The sequence below is a fragment of the Poecilia reticulata genome, chromosome 6 (assembly GCF_904066995.2).
Source record: "Poecilia reticulata chromosome 6, P_reticulata-male-v2, whole genome shotgun sequence".
Classification (NCBI taxonomy): Eukaryota; Metazoa; Chordata; class Actinopteri; order Cyprinodontiformes; family Poeciliidae; genus Poecilia; species Poecilia reticulata.
Window position 1 is genome coordinate 25,772,747 of NC_088835.1, and position 22,244 is coordinate 25,794,990.

At 39.5% G+C, this 22,244-nt stretch overlaps 1 protein-coding gene across 2 annotated transcripts; it reads right to left on the bottom strand.

Annotated features, from left to right (window-relative positions):
* Nucleotides 1-4,179: 4,179 nt before the first annotated feature.
* On the bottom strand, nucleotides 4,180-21,988 carry rfx7b (regulatory factor X7b). Of its 2 annotated transcripts, XM_081608257.1 has the most exons (10): nucleotides 21,521-21,987; nucleotides 18,730-18,763; nucleotides 15,220-15,306; nucleotides 14,842-14,879; nucleotides 14,623-14,745; nucleotides 14,421-14,540; nucleotides 13,790-13,871; nucleotides 13,498-13,705; nucleotides 12,499-12,794; nucleotides 4,180-11,854 (listed from the first exon to the last, which is right to left on the bottom strand). In XM_081608257.1, exons 1-10 carry the CDS (start codon nucleotides 21,646-21,648, stop codon nucleotides 8,585-8,587), a joined length of 4,386 nt encoding a protein of 1,461 aa, XP_081464383.1. In that variant the 5' UTR covers nucleotides 21,649-21,987; the 3' UTR covers nucleotides 4,180-8,584. The 2 variants fall into 2 exon arrangements, with proteins under 2 accessions (XP_081464383.1, XP_081464384.1); XM_081608258.1 differs by lacking the exon at nucleotides 14,842-14,879 and having other exon boundaries at nucleotides 15,221-15,306; nucleotides 21,521-21,988.
* Nucleotides 21,989-22,244: the final 256 nt, after the last annotated feature.

Below are 22,244 nucleotides of genomic sequence, written 5' to 3' on the forward strand. Positions count from 1 at the left end.
ATATGGAAACAGCTTAAAGGATGACACTTTTTCCTTCAATGAGCTTTTTGTTGGTCATATTACAACATACTTTTAATATCATTATACATTTGTTAGTAAAAACAAGCAAACATCACTTCAGAGGGTCTTTAAAAGTTTACAAAAGATTATTGGTATTTTAAAACAATATTTGGGGCTTTGACTTGTTTTTAAACATTGTTATCCATTGGTACTGTGTGACCAGCTGAAGGGTACTGTATCAATAATTACTCATTGACATTTCCAAATGTAAAATTTAGAAATGTTGCAAAAAAGGCTAGATGTTTAAGAGAAAAAGTAAAAAGGTTTCCTACAGCCTGGTCTGAAACTCTAATAATGTATAAATTAGTCAAACATTAATTTGCACTTTTGAGGATTTTGGCTTCAATAAATCATACTCAAAATTGTGCAGCCTCTTTTAGAGAAGCTGGTGGAGTAGCATATTAGCAAGGATACGTGCCAACAGTGCGGTTCTCAAACTGGGGGCACAGGTACCATTGCTGGCACTTGAATTGTATTTAGCAGTACTTAAAGTGAAGATTTAGTATGGTCTGTTTAAATATTGGTATAACCAGTTAAAAAGAGAGCTTGTTCATGCACACAGATTTTTTTTTTCTGTGTGCAAAATCCAATAAATAAATAAATATGTGTTACATGTACCTCCAGTGTCAAAACTTGGACATGGGAATGACATCTTTGCTAGTTTTTCATCTGAATAACCAGGCTGGCTACAGTTTCAAAGACTACAGCAACAAGCTCACCAACATAAATGTGCAGTCCTACTATTTTTGAGTGACTTAATGATATACAAACTGACAAAAACACGAATAAACTGTTAATTTCTACAAAGACATGTATCTGATGTAAACATGTGGCAGCCATATTAGATTTTGAGGTTAAGGTTATTAAAAAAGAAAAAAAAAGAAGACATTCAACTTTCAGGGGTGTTTTTCCATCTTGATTTAATCACTATCTGCTGTTACCAAGGCTTCATTTCAGATGATTGTTTTTATTATTAGGTACTTGAAAACACAAACTAACAGGCTGCATAGAATCATACAGAAGATCAAGCATTTATTTGTTGTTGTTTGACCTAAATGCCATAGGAGCATACCTACTTTAAGTGCATAAAGAAAGTAAAATGTAACTTTTTGCTTTATTAGATCCAGTACTCCAATTTTTCCAAATAATTTGTGTGCATCCTAATCCGTTTTGATAACTCAAGTACCTGTCATGTTATACCATGCAGCCATTGGCCAAACTGAACTGGAATGGATTGAATTTTTGAACATAAATCTGAAATGCCTTCTATAGTAAGGAGTGTGTAGTGTGTTACAGATATTACCAATAAAGCTGCTCACATAAATATCTGATTTTGAGTCACGCAGCACATAGCTTGATTAGATTGTGATCTCCATCTTGTAGATTTTTTGCACATCTAATTTCAGTGAGCAAAGTGAATTATCAGCTACAAGAACATAAAAAGGTCTGCATCGCATCTGCTCGCCTATGCTGCACAACCTGGTAATTATGAAGAAATATTGATAGCTGCAGGTCAGCTGCTTAATGAATTCAGATATTGATCCAGCGACCGTGCCTTTTGACAATGACCCTCCTCTTTCAGAGGCCTCATTCAGCAGCATTACAATGGGAACCAGCTGGGAGCTCAGCCATGCTGCGTCAGCAAAACACCAGCACACTGCTACAGGTAAATAAAGTCCTCACTCCCAGACCTCATATTACATATACCACACTGCTGTTGTCAAAAATATCCCCAAATTTTTTGGACAGATTGTAGCTTCAGGCCTGTATGTCCAAGATCCAATATGCAATCAAATGAGAAGACCAGAGTTTAATTATATATTGATTAGAGCGGGGTATTGATTTAATCATTCTAAGCCTTATAGTTATAATTTAAGGCTCCAAAACTGGTTGTCAGGGTGATAGCATTTGTTAATGTGCTTAGTCAGTGGTTAAGACTTTGTGATGATTTTGTCAAAGATTTTATACTTAGCCACCTGATTCAGCTGCACATACAGCTCTGGAAAAAATTAAAATACCACTTTTAATTATCAGTTTCTCTGAATTTACATTTTATAGCTGTATGTTTGAGTAAAATGAACATTGTTCTTTTCTTTTATGATTTTTTTTATGACCTACTGACATGTCTCCAGAATTACAAGCAGAAATTTTGTATTTTTTTGCAAAAAATGAGAAAAGGTCAAAATAAAGAAAAAGATGCAGTGCTTTCAGACCTTAATGCAAAGAAAACAAGTTCATGTTCCTTTAGAAACAATACTAATGTTTTACATCAGCAAGAGATCAGAAATCCAAATGTGGTGGAATAACCAGGTTTTAAATGGGGTTCACTGCAGTGGGCTCTTCCACAGCTGTATGTTGTTTTATTCTGTTTTTGACTCAGAAAACAGCACATGTCTTTGTAGTTGCTTTACCTCACAACTAGATTGTGCGATTATTGACACAGAAATAAGAAAATTTGACAAAGCCATAAAATTTCCCTGAATCAGGTGGCTAAACCTCGGCCGAGGTCCACATGGCAGAAGGTCCGGCTGTTCGGCCACAATCAATAGGGTTAAGCTCATTAGCATGTTATGAATACCGCAAGGCCCTGGGAAAGCAGAGCAGAGGACCTGCTAGCTTGCCTCTGATTGGCCAGGGCTCGTCTTTAGGAGATGACCTCTAACCTTAGCTAAAGAAGGAGATGGAAAGGTTTTAGGAGTTTGCATAATTTTGACTGGGGCAAAAATTTAAAATGTGTGTTGCTTTCCTTAAATCAAACAAATATTTGTGTTAGAATATTGTAATGAAAACAAATAGTGTTACAGCAACCTCTATATTTGTAGAGAGCCCTGATAAATATGTAATCTTATTGAAAACATTCAAATCAACCTTGAAATTGAGTATATTAATGCAGACTGGGTAAAAAAAGAAACAAGCAAAAAAAACATGTAAAAAAGGTAATTGCCAAACTTATTGGCACCTTTGATAATTCTTTAGAAATAAATTTACCTTAAGTATTTTAAAAATTCACACATTCCAAGTTAATATTTTGTGTCCACAAAGCTTTATTTAATGATCCATGACTATGTGATTTTTAAGTGTAAATATGACTTGGTATAGACATTTACACTGGCCACACAAATGGGAAAGACTAGAGAACATGACAAGATTTTCCATTACATTTTGTAATATCTGGAAGAAAACAGCCACTTACTTCAACTTCCAGTCAAGATAATAATCACCAAGTCTTCATAGCTTCATACTTATTGGATGCTATCAACTGGTTGTTTAGAAAGTAAGCCGGAAATATATATTTTTATCTTACCATCACAAACATTAGCATGTGCTACACTCTACTGGCAATCATGTGCTTTAAAAAGGGAAAAGACTGATCTCTCCAGCAACAAATACACCAGGTAGATTTTGATGTTGCAGCTTATTTCTCTCCTAAAGTTCCAGTGAACGTGGGTTCATCACTCTTTCAGCATCCAGGACATTTTGAAAAACATCCAGCTTTCCAAAATGTCAGTGATCAAAGATGGCCAAATCTACAGAAACATCTCAACACTCAAACAAATTAACCATCGTCCATTGGTAATTGATCCTAAAAAGTATAGAAAACCTCTGAGCTGAACAGAAAAGAGGAGAGCAGATGAGCCGGAAGTCTGGATGACAGGGGAGAAGGGTAAAGACAGCCAGCGTCTCTTTGAATGATGCAACCCAGCGAAATGTGATAGAGGAGCAAGTGTCCTCTTGGCAAAAAGGAGTTAAAGTATCAATTGCAAGGATACCAATAACTGTAGCTTTGGTAATTTGGTTAAAAAGATGGCTTAAACTGAACGAATGTCCTAAAAAAAAAGTTTTTTCTACATTTTTTAGTGTTGCTTTAATAAAAGATTAATTAAATTTGAAAAATACCAAAACAACAAAGTTTCTGTTTTTAGTAAACCATAATAAAAGATATAATTTCAAAACATATTAATATAATTTTTGCATAGGTTACGCAATTAATGAAGTAACTGATAATCAATGTTTGACACTTATTTTTCCCTTTATTGAAAATTCAAGTGGTATTTATAGACTTTAATAGGATGAAAAGCCTTAAATTTTAAATAATCACCACTTAAACAGACCCCAACGTTCTTTAAAAAAGTTTATTGGCTTTTAAAACCACTTTAAAAATCTCACCAGTGAGTACTTTCCATTGAAAAAGAAACAACGCGTTTGCAATATTAACAAGCTACTGTACATTAAGCAGAACACCAGACAACAACACAGAGGAGGGTTGATTTTTTTTTCTTCTTCTTCTACTGGTAGAAACGGACACGATAGTCAAACAGGGTCGGGTCAGTAAAAGGTAAAGAGTCAAGAGTCACTGCTTGATGGAGCTGCTGTAACCATAAAGAGGTGCATTTCCTTCATTTAAAGTCAAATATCAGTGCCATGTTGTTAAAGAAGGTAATTAAGAGAAAACATGTTTCTTCACAAATGCATTTATCAAAATAGGAAAATGTCAAATTGAAAAAACTCCAGAAAAAATAGAACATTAACTTAGTAAACAGCACAGTCACACGTAAAAAAAAAAATAATAATAATAATAAAAACATAAAGTAACTCATGAAACTAGCACTGCCAGTCTGGTTAACAGAACCTGCCTACATCACAGAAGACAGTGGTTACCAAGAATATACAACAGAAGTCATCACACATGCATGTATACAATCATTTATCAACATAATGAGCATGTAGGTTTTAAAAGGTTATTCTAGCTTTTTTTCCCCCCTCAATGCTTTGTATTCTCATGTATGAGAACGAGTAAGAAACGTGTATCTCACTGAGATTAATGCACATTTTGCTACAAGACAATTAGTCATTTTCTGACAATCCACTTATTTTCCTTACTCATCTTGTCATAAAAAATATTTTTCTTTCCTTTAATTCTTTTTCTAAGCGGGCACCCATCATAATTTATCATTTTTGTCCATAAAGGTGTGACAAAGCCATGTGTCGTAAAAATTTAGTGCAATAACGTGAACCTCCAAAGTTTTGTTGAAATTTTTTGTTGTTTTTTTTTTTCTCCAGTGTCTGCTGACGAACTTTGAGCACAATGTCACAGAGAAGTCTGCAACCAGCTAACAGTATCACAACTTTTTTTTTTCTTAATATACCCATGCTAATGATCCTGCTCACAGCACACATCACTTCTGCAACTGCAGAGACCTATTTATCTTTGAGTATAAAAACCAAAAATAATAATAAAAATAGTCAAATAAAATCAGCAAGCAAGACCAGACAGCATTACTGTTACGACACATTGAGCCAGAAATGTAACACACAACATACAGTATCTTGCCAACTATAAATCTGTTAAGCTTCTTCTTTTTTCTTTTCAATGGCACATACTTAGCTAGGATAATGGCCATAATATAGTGTCTGGATACACCAAATCTCTATGTATCTATTGTATTTACAGATGGAGCTTAAACATGACTTTTACAACATTGACAATATAGCCAAAAAACTGAAGCAAGCATCCTACTGTATCACAGAGCCTACCTGGCTAGCAGTGATGGTTTCAACATGCTTTCAGGTCCATGGTTACCTATAAAACATAGGACAGTGACCATTTCACTATTTTACAAACTGTACAGAAGATTCAACTTAAGCCTTAACTCTTAAATCTCTGATGCTGCCCCGCTCTCCTGTTGTGTCGTGGATGCTAAACGCGGAGTGTTTCTGTGTGGAATAATCTCTTATGATTCTTGAAACGGGTCATCTTTGGCATGAAAATGAGGCCTGGATCTGCACAAACATTATTTCCGTGAAGCTCATGCAAGAACCTGTCGGTCCTCCTGGTTTTGCAAAACCTTCTCCATGCCGTTGAAATTCTCTAGCCTGGGAGTGCAAAAAAAAAAAACCAAACTAAAAACATCTCACAATTGAAAAGACAGCATGGCAATTTTTGTTTCCACCAATAAGGTTGTAGCCAATACCTTACGGAGTTGGTTCTTCGGTTCAAACCCACCAGTTGCCGATTCATTGCTTCTTTCTACCGTTTCGCACCCGTAAACAAACCAGTCCACACGTAAATCTTTGCATATCCGTTCATTTTTGTTGCTAGTGAAGGTTTTTTTTTTTATGAATTATGGAAATGCTCATAGAAATCTCGGCCTATTTCCATTTACTTTATTTCTGATTCCTGTTTGGACCAGATGACGCTTATGAAACATGGCAACAAACATGACCCCTGATCGAACTAAAATGACTAAAGGTTTGTTTCAAATACAGCAACCTTTTCCAGGAACAGCGCAGTTTTCTGGGACCATTTCTTTTAAACCCTCATCATTTCCACTTCAGGAACCAGAACCAAATCCAACCGCCACGGTAGAAATTCACCCCAGAAAACGGCCCTGGCAGCAGGGTAGCTCTTTTGGTGAAAATTCATGGTGGAGTTGTGTGGTAAGAGATTCCTAAGCATTTGATTTTTTTTTTATTCTCCAAGCATTTTATCCACTTCTTAGTGTGCACATAATTTACATAAACAGCACAGATTTCCATCATACTGTCAAAACGTATGCCACAAACAGCTGGGGTAATATGAAAGGGTCCAGGAAATTAAATTCTGGAGAGAAGTGGGCCAAGAACAGTTTACTTTACTTCCAACAACCTCCTGCTGGAAGACAGAATTTAATACTGTCAGTTTGGTTTTGTGACTGTAAGACTATAAAGGCGCATTCTGATTGTTTTCTACCGGAATAAATTTTTTATAGGACTATTTTTCCACCCAAGCCGTTTCTGGAATGCATTTCCAATGTGAGAGTCCAAATCAGTGCAGTTCAAGCACATTACAGCTGCTGACTGTGAGTGGGAATGTCTTTCTACTGCAGGAGTGTTGACCAAGATCCTGTTCAGAAGCTGAATGTGAGACAGACGCTCCTGTTGCAAAAATAAAAAGCATCAAGAGCTTTTATTTCTGCTGATTTCCAGCCATTTCTGCTCTACTAAAATCACTTAAAAGTCAGATAAAATTTTAAATTTTATAGATACTTAATAGTTTAAGCCTGAGAAACATGTTGTAGGTGGCCATTAGCAGTGCCTCATTACATGCCTTTATCTTTGCTTTGTAGCTTAAAAGGATTAAAACACTAAAATAGTCCCGTGCCAAGAAGGATTGTTTTGAAATTGCTTTAAAATGGGCCCAGAAAACAACCCTGAGTCCTGAGAAACGTTCCTGAAGTCAAAAGGAGCTTTTAAATTGTTACATTTCAGCCATTCTGGACGTCCTTTACATCAACAACATGGTTTTGAACCTTACAACATCCACCTCACCCCACATACGGCCAGGGTAATATAAAAGGCTCCAGGTAGGAAAAGGTTCAGGGTGGCATACTGAAACGCAGCTTAAGCACTAGTATTTTTTGCTGTTACAAAACCAAATACAAACTATAAGGAGATCATGGAAAATCAATAACTCTTCAGTTGTCAAATTGGGTATGAAACGCCCTCCTAGCAGGTACAAATTGGTACCATAGCTGGTACGAAATGCCACCAACAGCTCCACTTCATTCCCAAGAAATATCCAAAAAAAAAAGTATGAAAAATGGGAATGCGCAGCACCCGTTTATCTTGTAACAATGCAAAACAAGAACAGAGAAAGGAACTTAAAATATGAGAGTAACAGCTGCCGTGAAAGGATGAAGCTCTGGATATCTTAACATTTTACTATATACAGTTCATCTAACAATGGCGTAAGGCCTTAAACTTTGGGAATAAGGCAGCCAAGTTGTTGATTTTTTTCAATAAATACTCCACAAAGTGGCCTGCATCTCCATCTTCTCCCTAATGACCCACAAACTCCCTTTTTTTGAAGATAATAAACAGTACAAGAAGTATAGGCTTTGAGAGGTTTCACACATGAATCAGTTTTTCACTGATGTTGGTTTATGATAAAAGTATAAAGATTATGTCAGAAATTCAGCACCTAGCAGCTAAAGATGCTGCCCTTTTTATATATTTTTTTGATATGGCAGGCAAACGTACTACAACTTTTATGTGCATATACCACAATAACCAATATTGTCTCCATTTGGTAGAACTCGAACTGCACACGTTAAAAGGAGAATATGTTTTTTTCTTTTTTTGGTGAACTCTCGTGTGCCAGATTTGCAAAGCATTTCCTATTCCTTTGTTGTTCGTAAAGTATAAATATTGCATTAATAAAGATTACCCTTCAAAGCACACATATCTGCTCTTTGTTTGTCGGTGCATGCTGCCACAGAGTGTTCGCACCCTTCTCTTGAAATGCTAACATTTTAGATCTCAGATGAGGGAGAAAAGTGAGCAAAATACTGAAATATTGTTGACAAATGGTGAGGGAGGGAAGAAAGGTGGCGGGAGATTGCTCTGGTAAGCATGGCACTTTGAACAGAACAAACGGCCAAAGTCCAGACAAACTCCGACAAACAATGGATTAAAAACAGATATATTACATATGCACCAAACTGAACAAACAGAGAACATAAATCATACAGAGTAGAAGAGAACGTTAACCCAGCATCTCCACGGTAGTAGGCTGGTCTTTGCTCTCTAGCCACTCGAAACCAGAATTCACAGTATCACTGCATATCTGCTGGAAAAGTGGGTCGTTCTTTAGTTCTTCCAGTGTCGAGTCTTCGTACTGCTCCTGCTGCTGATTGGGGTCAAACAGCAAGTTGGCGTCCAACGTGTTAAGGTCAGTGATGCTACTGGACAAATCTGAGGTCAGTCTGATGTCGCTGGAGAAGTCGGATGCCACCGCGTTGAGCTCCGAGGCGACCTGACCCACCAGTTGGGAGCTGGGATTGAGTCCGTCCTCGCCCAGCAAGTCCTTGACAGTGTTGTTGAAATCGAGTTGCTGCTGTTCGTCCTCTGCCTCCTGCTGCTGCTGCTGTGTGCTCTGGAGGAGGAGCTGCGGTTGTGTCTGCGCGGGATCTTCTCGGAGCTGCTGCTGCTGCTGGTGCTGGTCTTGCTCACTGGGACCTGCTTGTGCTTGAGTGTCCCCAGCTGTGAGGTAGCCATGCTGCTGGAGCTCGAAGGCAGCAGGGCTGGAGCTGGCGGGCAGCTGACTCTGGGACGCGCTTCCTCCCGAGAAGCTCGGAGCCGTCTCTAGAATCTGGGTGAGGTTCATGCGGGCCGTGTAATTAGAGGGGAGGTTGTTGATGCCCAGACCACGGACGGAGTCGTCTCCGTCTGCTTCCATCTTGCTGAGGAGGACGCTGGTGATCTTGGCGGTGTTGCTCTGACCCTGCACAGGCAGCATCTCGCTCTGCATCATGATATTCAGAGGTACGGACTGGCTGCGCTGCACCATGCTGTGCACAGAGCTGACAGTCTGGCTGTTGGACAGGATGCTAAGCACCTCCGAGGTTATGGGGGAGTTAAAGGGCGAGACTACGGCTCGAGTCGTTGTTGTGGTGCTCGTTGTGGTGGCTGGGGGGTTGGTATTACCGCTGAAGTTCCTCTGCCGCACAGCAGGACTAACGCTGCGGCAGCGGAAAGTGTTGGACGCAGCTGAGGCGGAAGCCTTGTTGTCTAGCGGTGCAGGTACGGCAAAGCTCTCCTGCTTGGTGGGAGTCGTTACACCACTTGCCTGCTGCTGCTGTGTTTGCTGCTGCTGCACTGGAGAAATTGGAGTAATGCGTCCAAAGTGAGCGCCGTCCTGCCTCGCCTGAGACTGGAACGACTGGCCAGGAATTGCAAATGCGTGAGGTTTGCGAAACTGATCGTCCACCAGGTCTTGGTAGCTTGGCAGAATGCCGATGCTGTGGTTAGACAGAGGTCCGGCAGAGTTACTGTTGTAACGGTTGTTGATCCACTCCAGCTTGGCCTTGTCAGGGTGCGTCGCCATGGGCCTTTGCATGGGTTTGACAGGGCTGCTGGAGACGATGCTCGCCTCATGATATCCTGTGATGCTCGAGTTTATGGGAGTGAAAGCAAAAGGGTTCCTGCACTCCACGGGGCTCGGCGGCACGCTGCTGCTGCAGTTGGACAGCGGCGTGCTAATTGGGGTGTGCCGGCCCATCGCTCCGTCTACGGGGGTGACGGGAGCCATTCGGGAGCAGGGGCTCTCTCGGGTCAGGCTGTGTGCGAGCGTCATCTCGGAAGTGGGAGTTGGCGTCGGGGTGGGTGTTGGAGTCGGGGTGGGGGTCTGAACAGGGGTGGTGCTGCTGTGAGTAGAGTGGTAGAAGGTCGAACTGGTTTGATGGGCGGCGAGGATGGAGCCCTGACCGCCGGCCGACTGACCCTGCAACCCGGACACGTCAACACAGTTCCCAAAGAGGCCCTTCAGCTTCATCTGCTCCTCCATCTGGACCAGTTCCTCCACGATGCTGTCCTGCGTCATGTCGTCATCGTTGAACGAGAAGTAGTCCATGCTCGGCTGAGAATTGGCAAAGTCGACCATCTGCGTGAGGGTGAGCTGGCCCGAGGCATCGGACGGTTGAGCCATCATGGAGAGCTGGTCAGCGGGAGCCTGTTTGTGTTCTGCTGGTATCTGCTGAGGCTCCCATATTGTGCTCTTTAAATCGCTCACAGAGGCTTCGTGTGGTCCTGAGTTGGCCGTAACGGCACGAGGGTCCCCGGTGATCTGCTGCAGCAGCGCCTGGTCAGACGCGTTGCTTCCTGCTGGTCCGGCAGAGGGATCCACAGCGATGGAATGGTCCTCGTGTTTTGAATCTTGCTGTTTCGCGGCAGTCTGCGTTCCCTCGGTGTGCGTGAGAGGTGCGTCTGTAAGTGCAAGGATCTGTGTGGGCCCCAACGCCGTGTGTTTGGCAATCCCTTTGCAGGGGGCACTCTCTGGTCTCGCAGGGGTTCCTGGTCTGGGAATTCTCTTCATTGCAGCGTTCAACCCAGGTTTGGGATTGTCAATGACAGCAACCGGTTGCTGGGAGATAAAGACCCTCTTGACAGGAATAACGTGGGACTCCCCCGCTGCACGCTTCCTGGGGCTCTTGGCATCTAGGCAGGCATCCTTAGACATGAGAGTAACAGCGGACGAGCCATTGGACGACGTGTTGCCATTGGAGTTCTGATTATCAACAGTCAAGTACAAAGTACTGTCATGGCAGTTACTGTTATTGCTGTCCTGAGTCCCAGATGCAGAGCTGGGAGGGGAGGCGGAGTCACTCTTTGTCCGCAACCCTTTCTCGGGTCCTGGGGAACATTTAACCAAAAAGCTCGGCTCACTTGCAGCTCTGAATTTTACCATCTTCTCCTCTTTGGCTCCTCCAACATGCTTCTCTGCCCCAGACAAGGAATTATTGTCACTTCCAGCGTCAGACAACCCTTTGGCGTCCGCAGAGAGGGTTGGGGTCAATGTTGCAGCAGGTTTGACTGCAGGAGACTGGGGAGCTGCCGAATTCCCGCTCTGGGACATCTGGGAATCGTCCAAAGCAGCTGCGACGTTCATGCCAGCAGAGGCTGGTCGCACACTGCTGTTGCTGCTGGGGGCCAGAGCGATAGTAGTCATCTTCACCACGTTGACAGAGCTGACGTGAGGAGAGGGCATCACTGTCTTTATGGGGCTGTTGGTGATGAGCAATGTGGGTGGAGAGCGCAGGGTTATGGCACTCGTGGCAGAGGGCTTGGGAAGGATTTGGGCATACCGCGTGCCATGTCGTGCCAGTCTGTCTCCCACGGGACTTGCCGGGACATTCTGGGGTGTTTTGGGAGACTGTTTGAGAGACTGAGTGACAACCTGGAAGTTTACAGGCAACACTTTTCCTTCCGCTGTCCCCACAGGGCTCGGTGAAGTCATCAACTGCCTGTTTCTCTGTACCTGAGGAATAAAACACCATTTATTTATTGGTACACTTACACGCACAAACCACGTCTCTGGAGTAGGGCTGTAATGATTCATCAAATGATTTGAGTGCTTTGATTCATAAAACTCCTTTAGGCTTCATCAGCGCACTGTATTCTGGCTCGATGATTATCGGTGTTGCACAACGCTTTCATTTTTGACAAGTTTGTCACTGCGAAACACTGCAAAAACACCAAGTTTTCCCAAGTATTTTGGGTCTAGTTTCTAGTGCAAATATCTTAGAACACTTGAAATGAGAGAAACTAACTTAAAAGTAACTTTTCAGCAAGATTTGGCCAGTTGTTTTTAAGGAAATAATCTCTTAATATTTATTTTTAAAAAGTACCAGTTCCATTGGCAGGTTATTTCACTTATAACATGGAAACAATGTCTTGTAAGTGAGATAATCTGCCAATGAAACTAGCACTTTTTCATCAATATATAGGAATTATTTACTTAAAACAAGCCTCTATGTCTTGATAAAAAGTTACTTTTACGTTGATTTTGTCTCATTTCAAGTGCAGTAAGATATCTGCACTAAAAACTACTTGGTAAGATTTGGTGTTTTTGCAGTGTGATGACTAAAAGATGAAAAATGGAGAAAAAGTCAGGACATGTACCGGGACTGGGCTGGGGACGGCCGCTACTACGATTCCTATGGTTGGCTGAGGGGACAGCAGCGCAGGACTGCCACAGGGGATGGTGGGTCCGGGCGTACTGGCCTCCGTCCGCTTCACCTGCATCTCACTGGGCAGTGGCGAGTGAAGCTTCTGCTCCTGCTGCTTCTTCTGGATTTTGCGCTGCAGTTGCTGCTTTGCGTCAACAGAGGGCGACGCCAGGGTCTTCACTTGGGGCTGGAAAGAGTTTGCCTCAGCAGTGGGAATGAATGCAGAGGCTGGAGTTGGGGTCTTCATTCCTGTCAAGGCAAGAACAGTTCAAGAAGAATCAGTTCAAGAGATCAGACACATTACCATTGTCAAAATTGTATTTGCTGAACGTCTTCCACACTTCTGTCTCTGTTCATTTCCTGTCTGATCTGCTTCAAGTAAATAAAACCTGACTTTAATCTCAAAATTTTGACTTTTTTCCACAAAATTTTGAATTTAAACTCTTAAGAATTCTACTTCTGTGTCAATCGGTAAATGTCAAAATCCAAAACAAATTTCGTAGGTATATGTCAATCATGTTGATAATATGTGGAAATAGTCACATATTTTACATGTACTGAAGATAAATAGATTATCTACTGTAAAAAAAAGTTTATGGTTGATGTTTGCAAGAGTTATAAATTTGGTGCCAAAGTAAAAAGCAAGTCAGATTTTGGATATGTCATGCTGTTGTTAAGGTAACACCTGATTATTACAGCAAAAATTTACATTTGCCTGACCCTTTCAACAATATTATCTGCTTTATTTGTGTTTTTGCTGCAGATAATAATGGAAGAGGATGTATAGCAAAAAGCTCATCTGTGAACTGCTTTATAAATATTGTGCACACAGCAGCAACCGTATGAAGTCATTAAAAGAATGTAAACCAGTCAGTCCGCTTTTCTTCTAGCATCGGCAGAGTGAGGGTCCAACATACACAAACAGATACGATCCCGGCAGCAGGTGTCCTACCTGTGGGTGTTCCAGTCATAACAGTGAGAGCAGCCATGGACTTTGTACCAATGTAGTGACTGTTGAGCAGGAAGCGAGCCAGGTCCTCCACGCTGTCAAACTGACGGCTCAGCACCTTCTGAGCCCACTCGCACACCAGCCCGCAGGCCGCGGACCTCATCTCATCCTCGGCGCTGGGAGACTGACCGCTAGACTCCATCAGCTCACACTGTCCAAACCGTAGCAGAGCCGGTTTAAGGATACTGAAACGGTTCAGGAAGGTTTGAGTGAAGCGAGATTTGTTGCAACTCACCCCGTCACCAGATTTCTGCAAATCCAGGTTGGGTAGGGATGGCATGTGAACGAAAGCTTTCTTTCTTAACCCGCTGTAGCAGTATGTGCGACAGAGTTAAGGCTTCAGAGCAAGAATCCAAACCGAGGATAATTCTCTAATTATAAATAATAACAAATTATTCAGAATAAAACATTAAATAAAACAAATAAATATTTAATTTATACATATATATATATATATATATATATATATATATATATATATACACACACACACACACACACACATATATATATATACATAGATATATATATAATGAATTATGTAGTACAAATAAAAATAAATTAATATTTTATTTGTTTTGATAAATAAATAAAATATTGGTATTTTATCAATTTTCAAGAATAACTGACTTAAAACAAGTTCCTATAACTTGCTGAAAAGTTGCTAGTTTATGTTTTTTCAAGTGCAATAAGATATCTGCAACACAAACTACATCAAAAATACCAGACTTTGTGTTTTTGCAGTGCACTGATCACTGTAAGAAAGCTGCTAATTACAGCAATTAACTTTACAAAATCTGAAACTGGACATCTGCAATAAATAAACATTCACTCAGTGTTTGAACATCTTGATTTCATTGTAAGGATATTTGGATTTTCCCCTCATGCCCAGACGACGAGCCTTCATGTTGGGAAAGACATTCTTCATGATCTTCCCAAAGTCTGCTGCACTCAGTGGATTGTAGCCAAGATTGTCACAATAGCTCCTGAACAAAACCAGACTGTTTTTTTCATCATGTCTCATTAAAACAAAATACATTTTCTGCGTATCTCTCTCTCTTCACCCACTTGTATTCGTCGTACACCTCTTGCTTGGGGAGGGACGTCTCCGGGTGCTCTTCCAGGTGATTGCGTATCCAGTTGAATGCATACATCTGTTGAGTACGGCTCGACGACATGGAACTCTGGTCACTGGAAAGGGGCCGAAACAAAAGAGAAATCTGGTGAGTGCGCCGAGTCCCGGACCGCTGCGCATCATTTTTCTTGCGAATACAGAAACTGTAATACCATAATCCAGCAGTAGAGGACCCCCTCTCATTCCCAGTCCAAATGGGCAGAATTTGGGGGTCGGGGTGATGAATAGATATGGGGAAACAAATGACACACAGACAGCTAGGTATAGAGCAGGAATCTAGAGATATTTCAGTGTTTTGGTTCATACTGATAATCAAAAATGCTGCAGCAAAATAAATAAATAAATAAATAAATGTGGCGAATATGAAACAAAGCTGCCATTAAACTTGTTCAGCTTGATTTTAGCCAGTGAGCGGGGATTTGAACAGCTGGCAGAAATTACACACAGTTCAAAAATGTAAAAGAAATGAATAAAAAGGTTTCCCTGTGAGGAAGAAGCAAAGTGTTAGATTCAGCATGTTGTGTTTCTTACCTTTTATCATTGCCACTGCTGGGACCAGAAGGCAACTTAAGGTAGAGGTAGAGCTTTTCGATGTCTGTAAACTTCTCAACATCTTGCTGTAAAACATTAAAACAACACAAAGAAGCGACGGTTTAAATAAACATGACATAAAAATGTATTTATTACCGTTTGATTTGCTTCCAAATTTTTTACAGAACCTGGAGAAATGTGGAGCGTTTAAAGTAATTCAGAGAATTTGTATTTCCAGATTTTTATCGTTTAAATTTTGTCCTTCCATTCGTTTTTCATTCTGTGTCCTTCCTCCCTTCCTCAGATACTTCCTTTCCCTTTTTCCACCTTTCTTTCTGTCCTTCAACATGTCCAATCTTCCTTCCTCTGTCCTTCTTTCCAATTATCTCCTCTTTCCTTCATTCCCTTTTCCCTTTCCTTCTTTCTGCCCTTCTTTTCTTTCTTGCTGATGTTTTGACCTTCCTTCCTCATGTGCATTATTGTGTCCTCCCTTTCTTCTTTCCTTCCTTGTGCCCTTCCCAACTCAGTTATTTCTTTCCCTCCTTACTTTCTTTCTTCCTTCCGTTTTTCCAAATGTCCTTTAATCATTCTTCTTTTCCTATGTCCTGCTTTCTGTTATGTTCCTTTCTTTCTTCCTTCTTTCATTGCTTCCTTATGTTCTTCATCGTGTCCTTTCTTTCTTTCCTTCTTTCTGCCTGTCTTTCTTTCTTCCTTTCTTCCTGTCGTGTGTCCTTAACTCAATTATCTCTTCCCTCTTTTCTTCCTTTCTTCTTTTCTTCCTTATGTCCCTCAATTTTTCCTCTTTTGTCCCTTTGTTCCTTCCTTCCTTCCTTCCTTTCCTATGCTCTTCATTGTGTCCTTCCTCGCTCAATTATCTCTTTCCATTCTTCATTCCGTGTTTCATTTTTCTTCCTTATATCCTTAAATCTTTCCTTCCTCATGTCATTCATTGTGTTCTTCCTTCCTTTCTTTCTTAATTGTGACCTTCCTAACTCAAATTTCTCCTCGATTCCTTCCCTCCCTCCTTCCATCCTTCCTTATGTCCATCAATCTATCCTTCTCTCTTTTCTTGTGTCCTTTCTTTCTCTCTTTTTCTCTGATTGCATATTTGAAGCATGGCGAACTGGAAAAGTCAATTTTTCCGTAAACATTGATTTATTTACCTGTTCAGAAGGTTAAATTTAGTGTGTTAATGTTTATACAGACGCAAATCAAAGTAGATGTCACCTAAAATAGTTTCAAACAATCTAATTATATACACAGATTCAAATCTGGTGTGATCTAAAGTATATTACAGCGCAGTCAAATTAAATCTGTTTAAGGAAATGTCAAGGCGATTCTAAGGTAAATTTACTGTAAATACATCATCCAGCTGCTTTAGTGTTTAAATATCAGCGACAGAAAAATACTCAAGATTGCAGAACCATCAGAGTACTCTGACTGGCCTTCAGTTGGATTTCTAAGAATGGATTCATATCGCCTCTCACTCGTCTGTTTGCCTCTTTGTTGCCATGACAACCCAAATGAACGAGCCGTCAGCCAATCAGACGCCACGGAGAACGCCGTTTACTACGAGTCGCACATCCTGTTTGGAAACAACAGCAGGCCTCGGTTATAAATTACTAAAACTTCAGGCTTCAGGGGCAGATTAAAAAGTTTAAGTTTGTGGGAGAAACTTAAACTTTTATTTTCAATTCAACCAGTTAAAAACACTGAAATATCGCTGAATGTATTAAGCAATATTTCTGGAAATATCTCTTAAAATTCTGTTAAAGGGAACGAAGAAATATTTACTGGCTCATATTTGTAAGGATATATTCTTCCTTCCTTTCTTTCTAAATTATGACTGTTAATGTTTTACTTCTGACAAAGTATTGTAAGTACATAAGGAGTGAAGGATGGACAGATAGAAGTAACAAAACATAGAAGGAAGGAAAAACAGAAAAAAGACAAGTAGGACACAAAGGTTAAGGAAGAGAAATAAGTAAATGAAAACAGGAAAAAGGAAGAACTTAAAATGGCAAAGATTGATGAAAGTATACAAGGAATGAAGGAAGGACACATAGAAACAAGGGAGGATACAACAAAACAGAAAAAGGACACTTCTTCAAAAGAAGAAAAGTAGGACACAAGGAAATGAAAAACAGGAAAAACAAAGGACGTAAGGGAGAGAGGAAGCGAAGGAAGGACGGATGTAAGAAATGAAGAAGGGAGGAACATAAATAAGGAAAGATGACAAACAAAAGGAAAGAAAGTAAGGACATAAAAATTAGGAATAAAGTCTGACAATGCAAACTCGTTTTTTAAAACCTTGTTTCCTTTTCTCCTTTTATTTCCAAACCAGAAAAATAAATCAGATTAAATAATTTTCCAGATTGTGTCGAAACCGTCCACTTCTGAAAGAAACATGAACACATTCATATATTAGAAATGTTTTATTTATTTTAGCCCAGAAAACAAAAGACAGAATCCGCCTCTTTTACGTCTCGTTTCATAATCGCGTCATTCGAGTCTCGTTTGATGTTTTCGCATCAGAGGAGCCAAGCGGCGGATCAGGTTTTAGGAGTAACAGAACGGAGGGCTGCCAAACTCTACGCACATCGCTCGAAATTAAAATACTTTCTATTTTATTTGTGTGACAAAAAAAAAAAAATGGACAAAGCGTGATCACGTCGCTTTGATGTCACCGTTCCTGCTTTGTAGAGAAAAACATCTGTGATCCACTTCAGCTGCAACAAATCCAAACCTAAACGTTCACAAATAGAGCCAGTAGGAGAAACGTGTTGCTTTTCTGACCAGAAAACCTAAAAATAAACCTGCAAACGTTCAAAAACGAATACGCAGAAACAGAAAGCATCAAAAACTTTCAAATAAAAATAACTTTTATACAATGTATAAAATATATTTGAAGATTTATTATATTTATAAAATACTGCAAAATTAATTTAATAAGTTGATACAAAACATTAATACATAAATTGTGTTTATTTATTCAAATAAATCTGATTGAATAATGAAGTTTAAATTGTATTAAATGTTCCATAAAATGTAAAAAGAAAATACATTTTTTGAATTTGATGTAAAGAAGTAAAAATGTATTTATGAAAATGTATTTTAGGAGTGTTAGAACGGAGGGCAGCCAAACTCTACACACATAGGTGGAAATTAAAATACTTTTATTTTATTAATTATTAATGTATCAATTTTGTATTTATTCTAATAAATAATTAATTATTTACTGGAAAACATAAATACAATATTTATTTGAATATATAAATAAATGTGTTGTTGGAATAAATACAATAAATTATAAATAAAATTTCTTTAAATTTGATTTTTTAATAAAAAGAAAATAATAATAATTAAACTATAATAATTTTTCAATAAGTTAGCTTATTTGAAAATTTGCAATAAACATCAACATGTTAGGGTTAGTATAATAGTATAATGTAATATTTGTTGGTGATGTAAAATGAGATATTACAGGAGTTGGAGATCCAGATACTTACCAATATGCTGTCCACTTTTGATTGTACAGATTTGCTACAATGAGAAAGAAAAAAATATCAGAACAATTTGCATCACAATCACTTTAATTTAGTACAATATTTCATGTATCTCTTCTATTTGCTCTTTTGTAAACATTTTCTTATTCCTTCTAGCTTTGAATGCTGTGAAGCTGTGCTCTATGATGTGTAACTATGGCAACAGGTTGTTGTTTTACAAATGAGAGCAGCTGACTAGCATCTCAAGACGCTCAAATGATGCCTAAGCTAGACTGTTAGCACGTCGTGACATGCTAGCAGTCTTCGGTCAGAGGCCTCTTCAGAATTGTTGCAACACTGACTGCTACTGGAGATCCCTCCCTTCACCGTTTATGACGACTCTGAAGATATTTGGATGATATGAGATACGACAACATTTAGTTTCCTTTGGGAGTTTTTTTTTTATTTATTGAATTGAAATCGACTTTGAAGACTTAAAAGTTTTGAATGGAGCTGCTGAAAAACTTTAGAGACAAGATCAAAATTAAGGAGACATCAGGATATAGGAAAAGTTAGAAAAAAGAAAGAAGCGTGAGGAAAAACGGGGTGTTATTGATGTTAAAATAATCGACAATTATCAAGTAGTGAAATCATTTCTTTAAATCTGTACAGTGGATATCAAAAACTGCTTTGCAAATAGAAAGTTATTTTATTGCTTTCATTCATCAAAGGATGATGAATATTTACAGAAAATGAAAGGCAACATAATATGGGTGGGCAATATGGATTTAAGACTTAATCACGATATTTTGTGGTACTATTGTGATAACAATAAGGATTATGATTAAAAAAAACTACTTATTACTTATTTTTATAGGTAACAGAAAGGTTGTGACAACATAACAGCCTTTATATCGCCACAAATATTGTTCTTGAAAGAACATTTCCGTTTACAATTGGCTTCTTCAGTACACCACTTACTTAAAAAGGTGTTTTATATCAGTAAACTGCACAGAGTAAATGCATTTAATCATATTTTTAATGTACTGATATTAATTAATGCTTTCAGGGAACAGACAGTTTAGAAAATAACAAAAATAACATTTCTGATCATAAGAAAAAAAAAACAGTTTTGTTTTGTCAACAAGTGAAATTTATCTTGACAGTAAATTTAAATTCTTATGAGAACTTTTTCACAATAACTGATAAACAATACTATATTATACCACAAACCCAACTAAATAATAAGCTATCATATAGTTTATCATTTATTGAGATAAATTTCTTTACTGTTGTCACATTGTATCTCAGATGATGATGTTTAAGCATCAATAACTGAAAATATAATTTTTTTTAAAGGTTTTGTTGGCTCTAGTGGCCTTTATTTGAAGGTAGTTAGACAGGATAGAGGGTTATGGGAGAGGGGGAAGACATTTAGCAAATGTCACCAGGCCAGGAATCGAGCCTGCGACCACCGGCATGAGGACTAAGGCCTCAATACATGGGTCATGCCTAGCCCCTGCGCCACCACAGCACCCCAACTGAAAATATAATTAAATGCAGTTACGATTTGCAATTTAATAATAACAAATCACATTCTTGATGTGATTGGTGTCCTATGGAAGTATATTACAAATGGAAATGTTCTTCAAGCTCAGGTTTTGGAGGCTATAATTTTTGTAACACAGTTGCAGCCATACAATCACTTAAAACAGTGACAATAAATACTTCCTATGGTCACTTTGATCGTTGACACAATTAGGGGAGCGCTGATAAATCCACCAACCAATAAATTAGTCCCAATTTTCTTAATTTTAGGAGTATGGTGATAGGCTAATAATATCCATAAATCTGCTAGATGATAAATTGTCCCAAAAGTTATTTCAATAAACGATAATATTGTTATTTTGAGACCATGTTCAAGTAATATAATGGTAATGTCATAAATAATGCAAGAACACATACTCAGAGATCAATAAACCTTCAATTCTAATGAACATTTAACATTGGAACTGGAAGACATTTTAAATATCCAAAATAAATAAGCAAAACAACAGAAACAGCATATAAAATCTCTGTAAATAAAATTGTCCTTCAGTTAGTTGAGTTGAGCCCATCGGACCGAAGCTTTTTTTCAATAAATCATGCATATGGAAATTATTGAACTCATGCGGTTAATTGATTTACTGCAACAAGCTGCAATCGGTGCACCCCTAATCACAAAATATCACGATAAACTTTAAATATCCATATCGACCACCCCTACCTCAAACTATCACTTTACTTTTTTATCTACTTACTGAATTAAATGTATATATATAGAGACTGTTTTTAAAAGCATTCTATTTGGGTATTCAGATGTGTATGTTGCACAGCAGAAATCAGGCTAAACATGTTTAAAGCAAGCGCATCGTCTGATAATTACAAATATAATGTGCAGGCATGTGTGCAGCATGGTGAAAACCAGAGTGAGGCCGAGTCTGTGCAGCATTCTGCTCTGACACCTGTCATCATCCTGAGCATCAGCACCACCGGTGGGGTTGGTGTCATCTATTATAACATGGCCTCCTATGGCTCCATGCTAATGATCAGAGCTGCTACCAGTCCGTCTCTGCCGTCTTATTACCGCATCACCCCGAACCCGGACACCGTCTCCGGATCCCTGCATGCGTGTTCCGGTGAAGAAACCGAGGCTAGCTCGGGGAAACGCGTGTTATTCTCGGCCGCTTTGTGCAGATCACTGCCTCCCTACCTCTACCATGGTCAGATACGATGATTGTGAGGCTAGCTTTTGATGGATCAGCACCATCCTTACCAAATTGAATTCTTTATTTTGAACTGCAACGCGTTGGCCTCGGGCCCTTGGAGTCCTGGCACCAGCGCTGGAAGAGAGCCTAATCCCGAGGCAGGCTTCTGACCAGGTTGTTGTTGATCATCAGCCATCGCGACGGTGGGGTGGTGGGGGAGCTTTAACAAGTAGGCCTCATCCCCCGGCTGTGCACTGCACCCAGACCCACCGCTGCCGGAGCGGCTCAGTCAGCTAGGACAGCCCCGCCGGACCCAGCGCAGAGCATGGCTGCAAAAACACTGTGATAGGACCCCTCACGAAACCAAAAAGAAAAAAAAAAAAAAAAAAAACAACGAAAAAACACCAGCCGGGCATACAAAAGGCATTTCGCAGAGGTGTCTCCGCTGCTGCAAAATAGCACGCCTGCAGCAGCCAGCAAGCAGCTACAGACGGGGCTGGCTGCGTCAAGCTGCACGCAAAAAACCCGCACGCAAGAGCGGAAATGCTTCCTGAAAGTAGAACAGGACTCTACAAATCGACTTCACGCACATTAAAGTTCAAGACATGTCTTTACGTCTAGTAACATGGTATTTTATCGTTTTTCAAACTAAACACCAGAGCGTACCGAAAATGTTTTATTCAAGTAAGAGTAGCTCCACTTTAACATATTTTTTTAAATTCAAGTAAAAGTAACAAATTACATATGTGGAGTAAAAAAAAAAAGGTAATTAGAGTACTGCGTAATGTTTGA